This window comes from Dermacentor albipictus, chromosome 1 (assembly GCF_038994185.2).
Source record: "Dermacentor albipictus isolate Rhodes 1998 colony chromosome 1, USDA_Dalb.pri_finalv2, whole genome shotgun sequence".
Classification (NCBI taxonomy): domain Eukaryota; kingdom Metazoa; phylum Arthropoda; class Arachnida; order Ixodida; family Ixodidae; genus Dermacentor; species Dermacentor albipictus.
Window position 1 is genome coordinate 420,523,535 of NC_091821.1, and position 18,761 is coordinate 420,542,295.

The following is an 18,761-nucleotide window of genomic DNA, read 5'->3' on the forward strand; positions in this document are numbered from 1 at the left end:
CAAATACGCAAGCGACATCTATTCACGCAGTAGAAAGCCTACATGCTTAACTCGACATGCAGCTAGTGGTGGTCCCACAGTCTAATCTTGCAATCCTTCTCGATCCCTTTTCGTAGAGGGCCCGCCGTGGTCAAAGTTGGTGGGCGCGGATTGGCATCCAAGCCTCTTCACGCCATTTTGGGACCCGGCGTGTCGGACGAGGGGGCGCCATATAGCCGACCAAGCGCCAAATTCCTGCAACAAAGTGCGCACTTGTAAGCCGTATATAACTCCTGATGAACACGGGTTTCAGTTTGATGCATTACATACTATACATGGGCTGGCTGAGCTCCGTCAGACGCGACCACTCCCGCTGGGATCCACAAACTTACTGCCAAGCTGGGCAGCTTTGTCTCCCTGAACGCTGAGCGAGAGGGTAAATTTAACTCGCACTGCGTCATGCGCGACACGACAAGGGTGCCCTCTGTGCACGCGACTCAAGCTAGCCTAATACACCCTACCCATGCATGGTCGAGTAACGATATTTTGCCTCTGCACAACGACACCAAAGTAAGCTCGCGCACACATGCACACGGGGTATAGGGCGCTTGTTTTATTTTTCTGGGCCTTTCTTTTTATGGGGCTTTACGTGCCAAAACCACGATCTGATTCTGCGTCAAGCCGTAGTGGGGGACTCCGGATTAATTTTGGCTACCTGGGGTCCTTTAATGTGCACCTAATTCTAAGTAGCCATTCGTGTTTTTGCATTTCGCCCCCATCGATATGCGGCCGCCGTGGCCAGTATTCGATCCCGCGACCTCGTGCCTTAGTAGCGCAACACCAAAGCCACTAAGCCACCACAGGGTGTCCGCCTGTCCTCTTACGCTAAGAGCGGCCTTTTCGTTATTGTAGATGGAAAGAGGGAATAAAACGATTTATTGAGGCCCCAGGTCTAGGCTAACCGACAAGAAGTAACTGATTCATACAGCTCAACCCCATAAAGTACAGGCCCACTTCGCACCGGCAGAGCAGGGGGTAGTTATGAAACATACCGTCCATAAGACTTCTCCATATGGGCGTCAGGTTAGTCGCTTCGTACTGGTCGTGGTAAAGGTAGCTTTTCGCAGACAACCCTTGATTCACTCTACAAAACGAAAGAAGGTGAAAAAATATGGGAAGAGAGCACTGCAGGCATGTCACGGGGTCTTCGTTTATTGAACCGCCAACCCATGTGACGGTAGGTGCAATGACTGTCAGGCACGGGACCCTCCACACAGCGTCTTCATCCAACCGAAAAAAAGTGAAGTTCATGAGAGCAGAGGCGCACGACCATTGCGAATGTACCATAGATACATAGTTCTTTTTTTTTCTTAATCATTCGTTTTAACGCCCGAAAGCAACTCACACGTTGTGAGAGACTCCGTAAAGGGAGGCTCTCTATTAATTTCGAACGCGTGGGGTACGACCTCGTGCACAGCAACAAAGCGCCGTAGCCCACTGAGCCACTGAGTGGGTGGAGAAAGTTTTTTTTTTCACTTCGTTTTACGTGCCAAAACCACTTTCTGATTATGAGGCACGCCGTAGTGGAGGACTCCGGAAATTTCGACCACCTGGGGTTCTTTAACGTGCACCTAAATCTAAGCACACGGGTGTTTTCGCATTTCGCCTCCATCGAAATGCCGCCGCCGTGGCCGGGATTCGATCCCGCGACCTCGTGCTCAGCAGCCCAACACCATAGCCACTGAGCAACCACGACCATCGTGGAAGAAGCTGCAAGCTGTCTATTGGAATGATAAAAAGGGAATGAAAGGGGTTTCGCGTGAGCAGAGAGTGATATCATATTGATCCGCATGCTAACTGTACAATTATCACGTCGTCGTTGACTTATTCAGAACGCCTCATTTAAAGAGAGCAGGTATAGCGCATCGCATACAGAATTACATAATTTTTTTTATGTAGTTGGAACTCCATCTTGTGCGAAGGAATCGTACACGCTAATGCCAGATTCACAAACCCGTCATCCGTATACCTTCCCGTCACCGGGACGGCAGCGGTTTCTGCCCGGAGAGCGCGTTTTCTGACCGGTTTCTCCTCAGAATACTCCTTTTTGTGCATGCAAGAATTTTGGGTCGGGATGGGAGTAAATTTTTCACTCAGACTGGTACGGACTATACAGAACCCAGAAAGAAAAGTGCGATACTGGAGGAGCGGAGGAGTAGATTTTAATGAAGTGAAAGGAGGAGAAGTCGGCCTGGAAAACGTGTCTCTGGTTTGCATGCTGCTCCTAACTAGGTAACAAGAAGTGAGAGCGGATTTTTGTCAGCAGTGTACAGCCGTTTCGCCGTAGGAACGACGGCGGATAGATTGAAAGACGGCAGAACGATATGCATTATGATTATCTCTTATGCTTCAATAAGAGTCTTTTGAATAATCTCCGCAGCCTCACTTTTTGTTTGTTATAATAAACGCACTGTCGCCGTAGTTGAACTAGCGTGTTTATTTTGAAGGTATGACCAGCATGTGCCGTTACGTGGTCCTGTCTTGTCTTGTCTTGTCTGTCTTGTCTTGTGTCCACATTACTGGCGCGTACCCACTATATGGGGGATAGCCAAGAAGCAGGCGGTTTTCCTTATGGTTAGAAGTAGAGAGAAACTAGATTTGTATAGCGGAGCGTGGGCCGATAGAACTGTAATTTAGAAGTGTCATGAGAATATTGAATATTATTAAGAATTTCGATAAGATAACTAAACGCAAAGAAACGAAATAACAGAAATGATGGATAATTTTAGAAATTCGGCAAGGTACTCTTTTTGTCTCTCTAATAAAATTGTAAACTGCCAGAAAAAGCATCCCTGTGGCTGGATCCCAGTGAAGTCGCCCCAAAAGAAAGAATGCTCGGCGTGTCACGCAGAGAGACGAACAGGAGGACAAAGAAGCAGCTCGTTCCACCTCACGCGCCTCACGTGGTACGTGGAACGAGCCGCCGTTCGCGAAGCGCGTTCGACTCCAGCGTCTCGCCCAACCTCACTGACCGCCAACCCGAGGGGCCTTCTCGCGGCCATGTCGACGGCCAGCGACACGTCTTCGAAACGCCGCTCTTCGTCGGACTCGCAGAAGACCGAGCCGGCCGCTGCGGGAAGCGTAACCGCTGCGGAAGGCGTAACCGCTGCGGAAGGCGTAACCGCCGCAGAAGTCGCAGTCCCTGCCAGCGCACCGCCGACCACTGAGAGCAAGCCCGCCGGCGGCGGGAAGAAGCGCAAGCAGCGGAGTACCACCCCACGACGGTCAAAGCGCACCAAGTCCAAGAAGCGACCGCGGGATGGCACCGGCGCTGACGCCGCCGGGTCCGCGCAGTCCCAGGTACGTTGCCTCCTGTGCCGGCGTCCCTGCGACGCTCCCCGTTACTCCCAGGAAACCACGGTACGCGTGCAGCCGTATACATACGTCTTGTCAGCGCTAATCACCAGAATCAAAGATGCCGGATTTACAGAGGGCTTTTACGCTACACTTGATCGTAAGAGAAAGTTTGAGCCGATTCCGATGCCGGACATGTCATTCGCTATAAGGCGACCGGCCAATGGCAAAGAGCACTTGCGAACGAAAAGCTTTGCGAATATGGCCCCAGATTATTCTGCACTCTGCCTTCCTAATGGCTCTTTCGAGATGGTGAAAGCGACATTAAAAATTTGGAGGACGCTTAGGTTTCGCATTTAGGAGTGGAACGCGATAGCGTTCAAAGATCCCAGGCTGCTTCTAACGTTTCCCAGCAACGGGAGCGTATGTAACCGTAATGTTTACCGGAAAACGCTGGCGGCGAACGCCATGCACGAAGGCGATCTTTCTGGTAGAAACGCGGCCTCTTGCGCGGGCCGGCGATGCGGAGGTGGCGAGCGCCATCTGTAGGTGTTGCAAGGAACCGGGCGCGCCCCTTTATGGCCTTCGAGATTTGCGCGTGCCGACGCGCGCAAATGTCGGAGGCCGCGGCCGCTCTATGAATGATAGAAACGCTGGAAAAAGGGTTTGTGTTTTGAGTTTCCGCGAAACGGAATCATGTTTCCTCGTATATTCAAAAAACATTCCGACGCTATCATGTCTGTAGGTTGTGTGTAAGTGGTACTCTACCATATTTCTGACGTATTTTACCTTGATAAACTCAATTAGTTCAGCAACTTTCTTGTGCTATAAGGAAGGCCTGCGTGGTTTGATATTACAATATTAACGATGGTCGACGCCGGACGCCGGGTTTTGTGCGACACGGCGCGCTTAACGCTTTCGCGTTAAAATCAGCTTCGAACGTGCTCTTGTGCGCCAGACTCGGTGCTGCCGCCAAGAGTTCCGCGAGCCCACGCATCCTGCAGCAGAGTTCAGGATGCCCGTGCATACCGGCCGGCTACTGTAGTGCACGCTACGAGACAGCAGGCTGTGAGTTCGATCCCAACTTATTTTTGACGTCCCAACGCACGCGCGGAACCAATTTCATGCGCTATAACAGACGTGGACCTGTGGCTTGACGTTGAAATTCACTGCTGCCGAGGAGATTATGCGTTTGTCCTCTTCTGTGGCTATTCAGCGTATCTGACGCGGCCGAGTGCGAATGTGACTGTCAACTCGGTGAAGTAAACAAAGCCCGTTTATATTTGGTTTATAGATGAATTATGTTGATGGTCGTATGATACATGTATAATGTTTTGTTTAAATTAATTAGCACTTCGTTCAGATTATTCGTACAAGCGTCCCATTGCTTAACGAGCGTATTTTACCGACCCCAAAGGAATTTTGTGTGTGTGTGCGTGTCCTGAAATAAGTCGACGCGCCAAAAAGTTGACTTTGAGGGAATCGGGGTCATTTCATGGGCTTTTGTTTGGGCAAAGTTTCATCAGCATAAGTTAATTTAACGATTTGCAAAAAAAAAAGAAATCATTGTGTTCTTTATGTATATCTTTCCCTGTTTGATTCCTACACACATTTAATTTCGCATGGAAATCAGCCGTAATGTTCCCCAATTTTCACTTAATTTATTCCTGCTCACCTATCCTTGCCACATCATTTCTCTGTACTGCACTCTTAAGCAAAATTACACCCTTCTACCACACAACGATAATCGTCGTCTGTCTTTTCCGCATTTTTCTTTCTTTAACGCGGCGCGCCCGGTACTTTCCAGTAACGAACGGCATGCACGTTATCAGCATGGCATAGCATTCCCGACAAGAAAGTAGCGGGGGCGGCGTTTTCAAGAAAGGAAACGCTAGCAAGGTAGATGACGATTATTGTTGTGTGGCAGAGATACACCTTAAAGGGTGTACCTTTGACTAAGAGTGTGGGACGAAGCCATCATTTGCGTCACTAAAATACCACACAGCTTGATTTGTCTATACAGGAACGTTAAAAACCTGGAGCCTTAATTGTCCCCCTCGGTACAAGTGTTTGCGGTGCAAGCTTAATTTCGTACGCAGTCCAAAGGACAACGTGTTGAGTGAACCCAAAACTCTTGGAAGTATGTGTCTGTAATGGCAGCTTATATTGACTTCTAGCATTTGCGTGTCTGCTTTGAGCTAACATTTTTAAGAGAAAAGCTATTTGAATTGAATTTGAAAAGCTATTGAATTTGAATTGAGCTAACACTTTTAAGAGAAAAGCTATTTGAACTGTATTAGTAAATTACGCATCTACAATGCCAAAAACAACACTGCTCTTACCATACGAGGACACGTACTTTGTAGGCCAGAAAAAAGCGCAAGTGACACGTAGCCAGGTCGCTTCGGAGTTCTCGCACCAGGCCGCCGTGAAGTGGCAGATTTTGAGTGCATATGCTGCGGCGTATAGCTAATTATTGTGGGTAACGGTTGACCGAACTGCATTCCAGAAGTGCCACAGACTTAGCGGGCTTAGCGAGTTTAAAGGAAATTTACTAGCCACAATGACCGAAACGCGAGAAAGAAAATATCTTGAAATCCGTGACGTCACACTGACGCATTGGCTCGAGCGTGTCGGCGCAAAATGTTTGGCCTCCATTTCTTTCTCCTAATAATCAACCGACTACCACAAAATAAGCGAAAGAAGAGTTTTGAGAGATTACTACTTTATTAGTTATTGATCCGGTGTTTTTGATTAAGTGGAAGCTTTAGCTCAATTCCGACTCCGATGCCGCCTAGTCAAATTCATGTAAAACGCCGAAACGCTTTTGTGAGACATGCCCTGGAACAGTTTGGATGAAATTTGTTGCATTTGAGAGAAAAGGGTAATTTCAAGCAGCTCTAGGAACTAGAATTTTTATTTAGGAGATTAAACATTTTGACAAGGTTGCCGAAAATTTGGTAAGTTTAAAATAATGGCAGCACGAAGTCTACAAATCCGCAACTCTACACCAAAAAGATACCGCAGATCTGTTATCTGCAACTAAAGCGGACGAACATGATGCGCTAATTTATAGCTTATGCAAATTTCTTAGAATGTTTACAAGTGTTAAAACTCCATATTAGTGGCATATTTCAGAGCGGTGTATAATACATTAGATGCACTATAATATGCAGTTTGCAGGATCGCGATACCCATTTACATTGCTGAATTATAAAGTTAATAGTTTTGTTTGCGGAATTTTACCAATTTTAGGCAATTCTTATACAAACATTCACGGCATATATATCAAGATTCTGCCTTCTATAGAGTCACTAGCTTTAACTCGCTCTCTTCAAATGCAACAAACCTCTTAAAATTCAGTGCTGCGGTTGCCGCGAGAAGCAATTTCTCAGTTCCCAATGCATTTAGGTATAGGAGCCCCCGAGTCAAAAGCTTCCTGCTAACTCCCCCTTCCCCTCTGCCGGGGCTGTCATAATCTCCCTGCCTCGATTTGGCTTTGCAGGTGGCGCAGGGGAAAGCTGGTGATCTCGCTTTGCAATCTTTAGCGCTCACTCCACTGTCGGTGTCAAGTGCCAGCGACAACCCTTCCGCGCAGCCAGGGACCAGCGGCAGCAGTTCCGTCCAGAAGGAGCTCTCCAAAAGGTGAACCTCGCTGCGGCAAACAACCACGTGCCTGTCACGTGTGCACGTATAGTGCACGACATCGTAGTCCTCGGGCACGATTCGTTGACTCAGGATGGTCCTTTCAAACGAGTGCAACAGTGCTCGCGGATTTGATCGACCTATATGTCCGTTGGTTTCATCGATAGTCTGAAACACACTTTGCCGAGTTGATGTTCGGGTTTCGCTTTGAAGGAAAGCTCCTTGACGATGTATACCAGGGGTCTGCTTTGTGCAAGCTTTCGTGTGATGGGCGTTTCCGCGCTAGTGTCGTCGTCTTTGCTATTGAACATCATTTAGCGGGTGCTATAAGTTGGACGCGAAATTCCGCAAGCATGCAGGCTTTCTAACGCGCGCCTAACACGCTCTAACCAACATGGCCGACCTGCCTCTAGTAAGCAGATGGTGCGAGGAACGAAGTATACACAAGGGTTGGCAGCACCAGGGCGTACGCTGACACCTTACTTACGATTCTACTCTTATGTCCGCCATCTTATTTAGGTCATACAACATGTGGGAAGAAGTACGCTTGCACATTTGCCTGTCGTCTATTACTACAGCACGCCCTCCCGGCCATCGCTTTCTTTTATTTCCGTCATAGCGGCGTGCCAAAACGGATGCAAATGAGGGGGGGTGGGGGGGGGGGGTAAACGGAAACTGACGGAAACTGACCACAATCAAAATTACATGCTGGCTACTGGCTTGTGAAAACTATGCATAACAATATCGCCTAGCAAGAAGAGAACTTAACAACCCCCCGCATATATATATATATATATATATATATATATATATATATATATATATATATATATATAGGAGACAAGACTGATGGTCATTAAGGGTACGGACCGGAGTCCAAGGGAAGGGAAGCGTAGCAGGGTGCGGCAGAAAGTTAGGTGAGCGGATGAGGTTAAGAAGTTTGCAGGGACATCATGGCCACAATTAGTACATGACCGGGTTAGTTGGAGAAGTATAGGAGAGGCCTTTGGCCTGCAGTGGGCGTAACCACGTTCTCCCGATATCATCGAGCGATGCTCAAGGGACGAGCCGCCGCGAGGAAGACGACGAAGTGGGTCTGTACCCCTGGCGCGAGCGAGTGTCGGCCTGGCGATCTGTCTCCAGTGTAAATAGCCTGTATATAGCCTCTTTAATCTGTGTTTTTCCATACGTAACATTCTGGTGGGGGTCGGCGATCCCCGTCCTCACCACGGAACTCCGGAGTGGTCGGTTTATATATATATATATATATATATATATATACACGACTAGAAGGCCGAGGAAATTATCAAAAAAAGAAAGAAACAAGCAATGAGAACCAGTAAAATATAGATCCCTGCACATTCCAGAGAGTCAAAGAACGGAAGTAACCAAGTAAGCAACGCGCACGCAGGGGCGACCAGCCACCGGCTTCAGACGCGCCTTCGAGAGCTGAAGCGGGACAGTCCGAGGCGTCGACTCCCGCTGCTCGGCTTCCCGACGAGCGGCCCGAGTCGACGCCGGTTCCGGCCTCGTCGCCGGCTGCCCTCAAGGTCATGCTTCTCTACCCGGCCTCCTCGCTGGCCACTCAGGGCGACGCCGCCGGCTGCAGGGACGCCGACGCGGGGACTGCGCGCCGCAGCGCCGATGCTGCGTCCTTTTCCGAAATCGGGAGGAGCGAATCGGCGCCCCTGAGCCGCCGGCGGGAGCCGTCCCTGCCGAACCTGAAGGCGGTGCCCGGCAAGTCCGCCCTGGCTGGACGTGGCATGGGCCGCACGGCGTCGCTCTCCTCCGCGACGGACAGGCACGCCCGCTTCCGCGATGCCCCCATCGTCGAAATGGTGCGTCTCCACGCGGTGGCCTTATACACAGCACGCTGCCGTATAAATGAACACCGAGTTCGGGATATACCGGAAATGATACATTGCGTTCCGTTTTGTGGTTCGCCAGACGTCTTGAAATTTTACGCGAAAGAAATCCGCGAAACACATTCGTCGACGTCTTTTTCTCCCTTTTTTTTCGTTTTTTTTTCTTTTCTTTTTTTTTTGTCTTTCGACAAGACGTTTTTCTTGCGTCGCGATACCTCCAGTGGCGTTTCACTGACGACAAACGGCACCTACTGCTCGCTCCTTCTCCCAGATTGCGAGATAACATGCAACACACGCACGCTTGCGTGCACGTCGAATTCATATTCGGTGGAAACTGGGTCTTGTTTGTTAAGGCTCATGTGTATAGAAAGTTCAACGTGGTTGGCTTAATTACGATCGTTGCAAGTAATTACTCAACACACACACGCATAGATATATATATATATATATATATATATATATATATATATATATATATATATATATGTATATATATATATATATATATATATATATATATATATATATATATATATATATATATATATATATATATATATATATATATATGTACATATATATATTTATTTATTTATTTATTTATTTGTTTTCCACGCGTTATACGAGGTCACTTGTAAGTTGCCCTAGTGTCCCCGCTGACAGAACAGGCCACCTTGTTTATACGTGGTGAAAATAAGCGCCTAATTATAGGTGACCTGCTGCAAGCGAAGTTCACAATGCGTGGTTTAATTAGTACCATTTGCAGTAACTTATATGTACGCGAGTTCTGCGGCGTATTGTGTGTTTTAAACACCGTAGAATTTATCCAGCGGTCCTCTGAGAACTATATATAAGTACCGCCTAGACCGGACTCGATACGGCAAGGTAAATTGGGGGGAAGGGGGGAGGGGGGAATAATGGTCAATATGCATGCGCAAGTGTATTTGTGTAGGTAAATTACACCCTTTAGAGAAAATTTCGCCACCAAGTGGTCGAAAGCGTTAGAAGACCGCTACACGCTGTTTAGTGTCCAGAGAGAACTTTTCGTCACACAGAGTTCCCATCCGTTGAAAACGTGGGACAGTCAATTTTAATGCGCAGGGAAACTAAAGTTTCTGGTTTAAATATGAAATTTGCGTATAATTACTGAACCCTCGCTTTCTTCCAATTTCCATGCGTTATACTATATACGAGATTTGTATGGATAGGTTTAACGTTCTCCTAGTTGACATGAACGAGTTACCTTGTTTATATTATGTTTATATAGGGGCCAATTATGGGTGATCTGTAGACAAAGATAGACGGTGTTCCTGTTAATTACGGTATTTGCAATAAATTGCTTAGGCAAGCGCTCCAGACCACTGGAAATCTTTAACAACGGCGTATAGTTTACGCAGCTACACTGGAATAACTATAGCAAGCATCGAGATCAAATTTGGTAAAAATAGGGGGAGCGTTATGGCTGATGTGCATGGGAAATTACGTGTGTGTGTGTGAAGTACTGCCATTGCTAAACACTTCTAAACAAGTGCTTGAGCACCGCATACGCGGGCACCATTTCGAATGGCTGATTCACGCGCGGGCAACGTATTAAAATACCAACATCTGAAATTGTTAATGGAACTGATCGAATGAAACAGCTCTGTCGTAAGGCTGTCACTCTGCAAAGCAGCGTAGCTATTATGTCTTTTATTTTATTGAAGAGGCGCGAACGGAGGCGAGACAGCTAGGAGCCTACTTGACCACTGCGAAGTGCCTGGAATGGGCCAAAGAATGCTTCGCATTAAAAAGAATGTGGTGGCGAATTGAGTCGCGGTCCTGCCCCTGCACACTTAAGTATACAGTTCCGGCATTGCTGCTCTCAGCGCATGTTGGGTGGCACCCACGTACCTCTCGTATCCTTCCTTCCTCTCTCAGTATACCCCGCTCCGCGGAGCACACGATGCTACTCATCGGCATCTTCGGGTATACAGAAAGCAACCACCCCGTCTGTATGAGCACGCATCCCGGTCTTGCTGAGGCAGGGTATACGCAATTGACTGATACAAGGTCCGAATGCGAACTCCTGGGTCACTTGACGTCGGCTCACAACTATGTCCCGCCGTATGCATAGACCGTTTATGTATATGACGGCTTGCTGTTTTCATAACACATTCTCTCACTTGAGCTTAAATGCTTTAAAGGACCCCTCACTAGGGCACTTAGCAAATTTTGGTTATGCGCTGGAAATTGTTACGTGCCTTCTAGAGAGCATTTTACCGCAAGAACTTTTCAAGCTGGTTCGTAAATAGCAAAGATAGAAATGTTTAAAGTGTCGCGAACCCATTATTTTAGGCGGCGAGCTTCGCTGCCAACATAGACACTATTATTTATTTATTTATTTATTTATTTATTTATTTATTTATTTATTTATTTATTTATTTATTTATTTATTTATTTATTTATTTATTTATTTATTTATTAAGGAACCCACAGCGCCAAGGCATTACAGTAGGGGGGGGGGGGGTAAATGTGATAACAAAAGAGGAAAAACGAAAAAAGAAAGGCAAAGCCCTTAGCAATGCACATCTACAATCTACAACATCAAAAACACGAATCATTTGATTCAACCCTCACAACATCACTTGGCTGTCTATTCCATTCCCTAATGGTTTTAGGTAAGAAAGACATTCTAAACAATTCAGTTTTTGTCGCAAATTCACGGACCTGAAAATCATGGTCAACACGATTGGATCTATAAAAAGGCTCTTGCACAAACTTTTCGCGATCAACCCGAACAGCTGAATAATAAATAGCATGGAAAAACTTAGACTCAACTTTCTACGGGGCGTGTCTATCAATTTCCTGTTGAGTGCTTCCTTCGTACGCGATGCACTGTATACTGAGCCCCGCGTATGCCAGATACGAAACGAGCGGCAATGTTCTGCACCCGCTCCAGCTTATCTTTACCTCTACGAGTAGGCGGGTCCCAAACCGTGCACGCGTATTCCAGAAGTGACCTCACATAAGTCTTGTACAAGATGTCCCGACATGACTGTGGAAAAGCGTTCGCATTTCGGTGAAGAAATCCCAGGGTTTTGCATGCTTTAGCAGCGACATAATCGACTTGACGGCGTCAATTCAACGCGGGGGTAAAATAAACACCTAAATATTCAAATTCGAATACGTGTTCCAACATTACATTCCTAATAAAATATGGTTGCATATCAAGGTTTTTCTTTCTTGTAAATTTCATATGAACAGTTTTAGACAAATTCATATTCCATTTGACGCACCCCTCTGAGATTCTGTTCAAGTCTTCCTGAAACATCTCAGCATCACGGCCACAAGTGACTACTCTATAGAGGACGCAGTCGTCCGCAAATAACCGCATTTGAGACACTATTCCGTCACTAATGTCGTTCACGTACAGCAAGAACAATAGCGGCCTCAACACGGAGCCTTGTGGAACACCGGACACAACTTGCACCTTCTGAGACTGAGTACCATTCACCACCACAAACTGCTGACGTAAACGTAGGTAATCTTTTTCCCATGATATCACTTGAGGACTGATATTGTAAAAGGCCTTTTTTTTTATTGGTAAACAGTGCGTCACGGTATCGAATGCCCTTTTGAAATCGAAAAACACGCAGTCCACGCTAAGACGCCTGTCCGAATGCTCCTGCCAGGTCGCGCACAAGTTCAGTCAACTGCGCAGTACAAGATAGGCCCCTTAGAAAACCATGCTGACGAGGATTAAGCCACACGCCCCCGTCTATAGTCCCGGCATGCAAAGTTCCTTCCCTGCGTTCTTCCACACCGGAGCCAGAGTGTCGCGTCACGTACACGTCACGAGCCCCCTCCTCCTTTTTGCGTTTTTGCTGTGCGGCGCACTTCCGGTGAAGGTCTAGCGTGCGAGCCCGCGAGCTGTTGCGTTTGTTTCGTTTCGCTCTGTGCACGATCTTGCGAGCTGAGCACGAGAACATCTGCGCTGTTGTCTGCCTGCTTCTGCGAAATGGATCCCTCAGTGCGCGCACGTTTGGAGAGGCTGGCCAGGCTCACATCCTTACCGCGATAGATTGCGTCGTTATAGCGCTGGCATAGTGGTATGTTAAGTCAGAGTCACATGAACGCTGAAGTAGAGGCGAGCGGATGAAAGAGCATGATCGCGCGGTGGAACACGGTAGAAAATGACAGTTTCGTTCTCTGCGCGCGCGACTGCACGACGTGAGCACAAGCATACGAGACAGAGGTGCATCTATTTTGCTACGGTACGAGGTAAAACACTCGCAGACATTCGGGTAGTAGGTTTTATTGTTTCTCTAAACTTTAATTCGTCTAGCTATTGAAGCAACAGATCAAATAGCTGCTGTTACCTTAATTGAATTATTATCAAAGTCAAGTCGCGTGTCACTGCTAGTGACGTCACAGCACTGCGAATTACGTAGCGTGCTTGTGCGAATGACGTCGACTCTCCTGCTGGGAGCGCAGCGCCCGCGTGGAGAGCGTCACGTGGCATTTGGTTGGATATTTCACCTGTTTTCACGGTCTGTAGCGGCGCAACACTTAGCACACACGATCTTTAGAGCGCATTGCACGCACTGCGCTTGTCAGCTCAAAATGGCCATACCTGGTGAGGAGCCCTTTAATAGCCGAGCCTTTGTATTATCATAAAATAGGACACAAGAGTTGAATGCCTTCTGGAAGTTTAAAAAATAAACGGTCTGTGTCGCACCTGGAGACCAAATAAGACATAACATGGTATTAAATATCGCGAAAATAATTTTCAATGGCCTTTTGAACACCGCTGCTAAATCTCGTAGAATTTGACTGCGTAGGCTGCGTGCAACTGGCACACCAGCATTATCCGAACTACAAGGAACTGAAACCGCTTAGGCTGTTTTGCAGGTACATGCAGTATGGCTGATAACAGCAAAACAAAAGCATATGCCGCGCAAGTAACGGATACGTATAAGATAGAAGTGAAGTAAGTTGGTAAGGTTGCGCCAACTTCCGTTATGCGACCCTAGCAAAGTTCCCTGACATATCTACCCACCCTTTTTCTCTTACATTCGCGCGCCGTTCTGACGAACAACACCGCTGCCCACTCCGTACACCTCTTACAGGGAATGAGCTCCACGTCTTGCACACCCATGACTCGCAGGTGCTGCTGAGTCTGACGCAGCTTTCGTCCGGCAAGAAGAGCGCGGCGCTGACACTGACGGCGGCGGCCGCCGCGTCGGCAACCATGGTGCTGGCCGCCATCATAATTTACGCGCTCTTAGCGCACTCGGACGCCGAGGAAGACGCACCCGAGTCCGCGGGGTGCACTAGCGCCGATTGCCGACACCACGCGGCGCTAATCACTAATCGCATTAACCTGAGCCTGGACCCGTGCCACGACTTCGCCGCGTTTGCCTGCTCGGCCTGGTCGCCGCCGGCGACGTGGCAGCACCGACAGTTCCCTTCGGCGCGCGACGACGTCGTGCTCGCCTGGGCGCGCGACTTCGAGAACACTCTGGTCACGGGCTCCAGGTAGAGCGAATCCACGTGCCTCTCAAAGTGCCGATTGTTGAGCAATGAATCCCGAATAATGGTTTAATAACGTAATAAATATTATGACATTATCGTAGCGTTCTACAGTGATATGGCAGTGTACAATCATTCCATTCCAGTGGGACTAACATATGGGGCAGAAACTTGCAGGTGACTGAAGCAACTTGAGAAGAACTTAAGGATCATTGAACGAGCGATGGAAAGAAAAATTACAGGCGTAACGTTATGGGACAGGAAAACAGCGGTGAGGTTGAGAGAACAAATGGGGTAGCCGATATTCTAATTGACACTAAGAAGGATAAATTTAGCTGGGTCGGCCATGTAATACACAGCGTAGATAACCGATTGTCTATTAAATTTGCAGAATGGGTGCAAAGAGAAAAGTGGTGCAGTTTAGTACGACAGAGAATTAAGTGGTGGAATCAAATTGGGAGATTCGCAGGAACAATATGGAGCCGGTTACGCAAGAAAGGGGTCACTAGAGATCGCTGGGAGAGGCCTTCGTCCTGCGTTGGACATAAATAGGCTGATAATGAAATTCTACTGACGACGTCTGCGTTGCATGGCAGCAGCTTGCGGTCATATCCAAGAACATGGTACATCAAGGCCCTAACTCCCTACAGTGTGCACGGTAGAGCGTAGCTCAGCGAGACAGCGAAATAACACTATAGACATACCAAATAATATTGCTGTGTGTAAACTGAAAGTGACTTCCTCGGAGAAAAACTTACCAACAGTACTTTATCGAGTACATTCGTCTAGACCAGTGTAGGGCATTGTTACAGTGCTATATAAGACCCATTCTCGCTAAAAACACGTTGCCAGTGTCCATATTCCATTCATACTTGCGCGTGTCTTGCAGCTGCCGCGCGTTTTTTGAAGCAAGCACGAGTGGGCGTCATGTGAGACCAAAGATACTAAGTGGTTGAGGTCACATACGGCTAGATCAAACCTGCGCTAGTGGACCGATCTCATGTAATGTTACATGTGCACCAGTGAAGCCTTGCACTATAGTGAATAAGGCAGTGCAGGCCTCACCACGAGGTTTTCGCTTAATACAAGATAAAGGAACAAACAAGCCAACTTGTTTTTGCTCACCGCTACGTACGAGCGTCAGTGCTCCTATGACGTTAGCGGTCGCATCGAGCAACACAGAACGATGTCATCCGAGCTGCGATAACGATGGGTAAAGCGTCGCGTGGTGCGTCCGCACATCGCAGATACCTCCCAACAGGCGAGATGGCTAAGCTGATGTTCCGCGCCTGCGCGTACGACACGATGTCCCAGCACGACAAATCTGCTCTGCTGGAGCTGAGGCGATTCATGACCCAGCGGGGCATTCCGTGGCCCTCGAAGCTGTCCTCTCCGGCAGTCAGGCCTTTGGGCGTACTCATCGACCTGGCGTTCAAGTGGCAGGTGCCTCTATGGTTTACCGTGCGTTTTGTCCGCAGAAGCGCGAAGCCGGGCAGCAGTCCGCCGGCTGTGATCATTGGGCCGAGCTCCTATACACTCGTCTGGTTCAGTCTGCACAGAGATATCGTCAGGAGGGGCGCCTTTCAACATCACTGGCGCCGGCTACACGATGCCCTGTCCAACACCTCGAACGCCAGCGAATTCAGCGTCCTACGCGCACAGAACACGGCCGATGTCGATTCGACGGTGCTGGGGGCGCTGGCCAACGCTCTGACCAATGGCAGCGGGCCCAGCGACGATGTGGAGCTGCGATACGTGAGCCGAGAGTACACGCCGAGCATCAGCCACACCGAGTGGCAGCAGCAGCTCCAGGAACATGTGCTGCCCAACATCGACGGCAACCACCTGCTGCGTGTTTCCAACAGCGCCATCCTCCGGGCCACCGACGTGCTCTTCTCCCGGTTCACAGAAAGCACGCTGCTCGAGAACATGGGCTGGTTCTTCGCACGGCTGTTCGCACCGCTCGCTGACCCGTCACTGCTCCGCGACCGGCACGGGCCGCCCCACGCAGGGGAAGAGGAGCTCTTCTGCGCAGCCCAGGTCGAGGCGGTGTTCCGGCTGCTCGTCATCTCACTGTACACGGTCCCGCGATTCTCGCCGACGCTGCGCGAAGACATCAACCAGCTTCTTCACGCCATCCGCGGAATGGTAGCCGACAAAGTGAGCGCGCTGCCGTGGTTGGACGAGGAGTCTAAGCAACGCGCCGAAGAGAAGCTCCGCGAGATGGGCACCGTGCTGTGGCCCCCCGATAGCATGATGGATAATGCGGGACTCGCGGCCCTGTACTCAAAGTTCAGGCAGCCGAGCGGCCCGTCCTTGTCGGTCGTGGACTCCTGGGTCCACTACAGGGAGGCGATAAACCATCTGGAACAGGAGTATCGCGATGTGGTGCTGCAGCTGCCGGCTAACATGGAGCTACCACTCGTCGAGTACGACTACCTACGCAACGAGGTGCGCGTGTCGGTGCAGGCGCTGTCGCGGCCTGTCTTCTACTTCGAGGGTACGCGTGGCATGTTCTACGGTGGTCTGGGCTTCCTATACGCCGCCGAGGTCGTCCGAGCGTTGGACGCCGACGGCGCGAGACGCGATGCCAGCGGCGTGCTGGTCACCAACGGGTCCTGGCTGTCGCCCACGTGGACCGAAGCCGTCGTGGACCGCGAAGATTGTCTACCAGAGTCCGGTGGCTACTTCCCAGAAATCCCAGCCGTCGAGGTGGCCTACGCGTCCCTTGAGAAGGCACTGGTCGCCTCCGGCGAGCGGATGCGCACGGCTCGCTCAGCCTTCTCCCAGCGCCGGCTCTTCTACGTGACCTTGTGCTACTTGATGTGCGCGAAGCAGACGCTCCACCCTCAAAGACGTCCGTTTGCAGGCGACTGCAACAAGGCGGTGGCCAACTTCCCGCGTTTTGCCGAGGACTTTGGGTGCGGCGCGGACGCCAGGATGAGGCGCGAGAGGCCCTGTGTGTTCTTTGGGTGAACAAGTCGGGGGGTCGCATATGTTTCCGCCCGACATTACAGGCGTAGGATACGATACACCTCGGGTACACGTTGTGGGACGGCGGATATCCGTGTACGCCTCGTGTGTCGTACAGAACGCTAACGTCACGTTCAAATTGCCCGAGCGTGACTTAATGAACAACAGTTATTTTCTTTGCGTTTGTTTGAGTTCGTTCTTATCGTCACTTTTTTAGCTCTCGTCGTTATATCTTTCCTTGTAATACTTGTAACTTTGGACACGTACCATGTGCAACCCTGGCTTATGCTTTGGTTTGATTGGAGATTTACTCTGTGTGTAATCTTAACATGCTTCGGATTTTAATTCTTTCCGGCTCACAGAGCATCCAGTACTTCTCCACGCACCGTCACGAGTGCTCCACTGTGAAGAAACGACTGAACAGTAATACATGCGAGACCGCCTTGAATAATGTATAACGAAGGAGTTTTCTTACGTTATAGCTGGCACCATGGATTTGTACGCGCAAGTTGTGCAGCATACATTGAATGGGCGTCAGCCGTCAGTGCAAAACAGCTCTTGACATTGCTTTGAAATTGAGGGCTTTTAAATGCCACATTGCGGCCTTCTCTTATATGGAGTTCTCGATAGCGAATGAGCACCTCATTCATCACATGTTAATTCTCACGCCGTGAGCATCCAAGACTCGTTACCATAGAAATTGCAGTGGTCCTGGTATGTATAATACCACAAGGACCTCTTCCAAAGCGTTACATAGAACAATGCGCTATGGTGTTCAATTCGTTTAAGCCTTAAACCGTATATAGGCTATACGGTGACAACGTGACGCATGGCATTGTTGATACGTACCGCAGGATGCTCCAAAGGGCGGTTAGAACAGTGTTCTATACATCGTTGCATTTGTGCGTTGGTGCACACTGGTGCGTGGAATTCACATTAAGTATTAACTGTCAATGTAGCTGCACCTGCCGTGTCGTGACGTACGTGATAGAAACGAACTTTGTGTCAAAACGCAGTTGTCCGTTGACTGCATGCAGCATAAGATGTTATGGTAACACAGCCTCAAGTTCGGCTGAAATCGATCGAAACGCTGAACTCTTGTTGGCACTGGTGTTATTGTGCATGACATCATATCGGCGCAGCTTTCAGTCATGTTCCAATAGCCTTCGGACGTTCAAGCAAAGTTTACCCATGGTCAGAACGCTTGTAAAAGTACCCCACAAACTTTGCACGCATTTTTCGTCGTTCGGCTCGATATTTGTAGTGATTGAGTCTGTCGTCTGCGGAGTTGTGGAATAGGCCGCCAAGCAATGTTATAAATACTAATACAGTCGCAAGTGTCGAGTCCTACGTCCGTTTGTTTCCAGAAAAGTGATCTCTCCAGAAAAAGTGATGCCCGATTCTTATTTTGTTTTTGTACTTTAATGTTTATAG

The 18,761-nt window shown here is 48.8% G+C and overlaps 1 protein-coding gene across 1 annotated transcript; it reads left to right on the plus strand.

Annotated features, from left to right (window-relative positions):
- Positions 1–2,890: 2,890 nt before the first annotated feature.
- LOC135900386 (membrane metallo-endopeptidase-like 1) lies at positions 2,891–18,126 on the plus strand. Its single transcript, XM_065429867.2, has 5 exons — positions 2,891–3,339; positions 6,839–6,978; positions 8,390–8,816; positions 13,990–14,360; positions 15,602–18,126. Exons 1-5 carry the CDS (start codon positions 3,040–3,042, stop codon positions 17,328–17,330), a joined length of 2,967 nt encoding a protein of 988 aa, XP_065285939.1. The 5' UTR covers positions 2,891–3,039; the 3' UTR covers positions 17,331–18,126.
- The last annotated feature ends 635 nt before the right edge of the window (positions 18,127–18,761 follow it).

Excerpts from the sequence above, each read along its gene's own strand:
- LOC135900386 (XM_065429867.2), top strand. The coding sequence starts at position 3,040 with ATGTCGACGGCCAGCGACACGTCTTCGAAACGCCGCTCTTCGTCGGAC. Across the intron at positions 6,979-8,389 it reads CAGAAGGAGCTCTCCAAAAG|GGGCGACCAGCCACCGGCTT; the intron begins GTGAACCTCGCT and ends ACGCGCACGCAG. Across the intron at positions 14,361-15,601 it reads ACTCTGGTCACGGGCTCCAG|ATACCTCCCAACAGGCGAGA; the intron begins GTAGAGCGAATC and ends CGCACATCGCAG.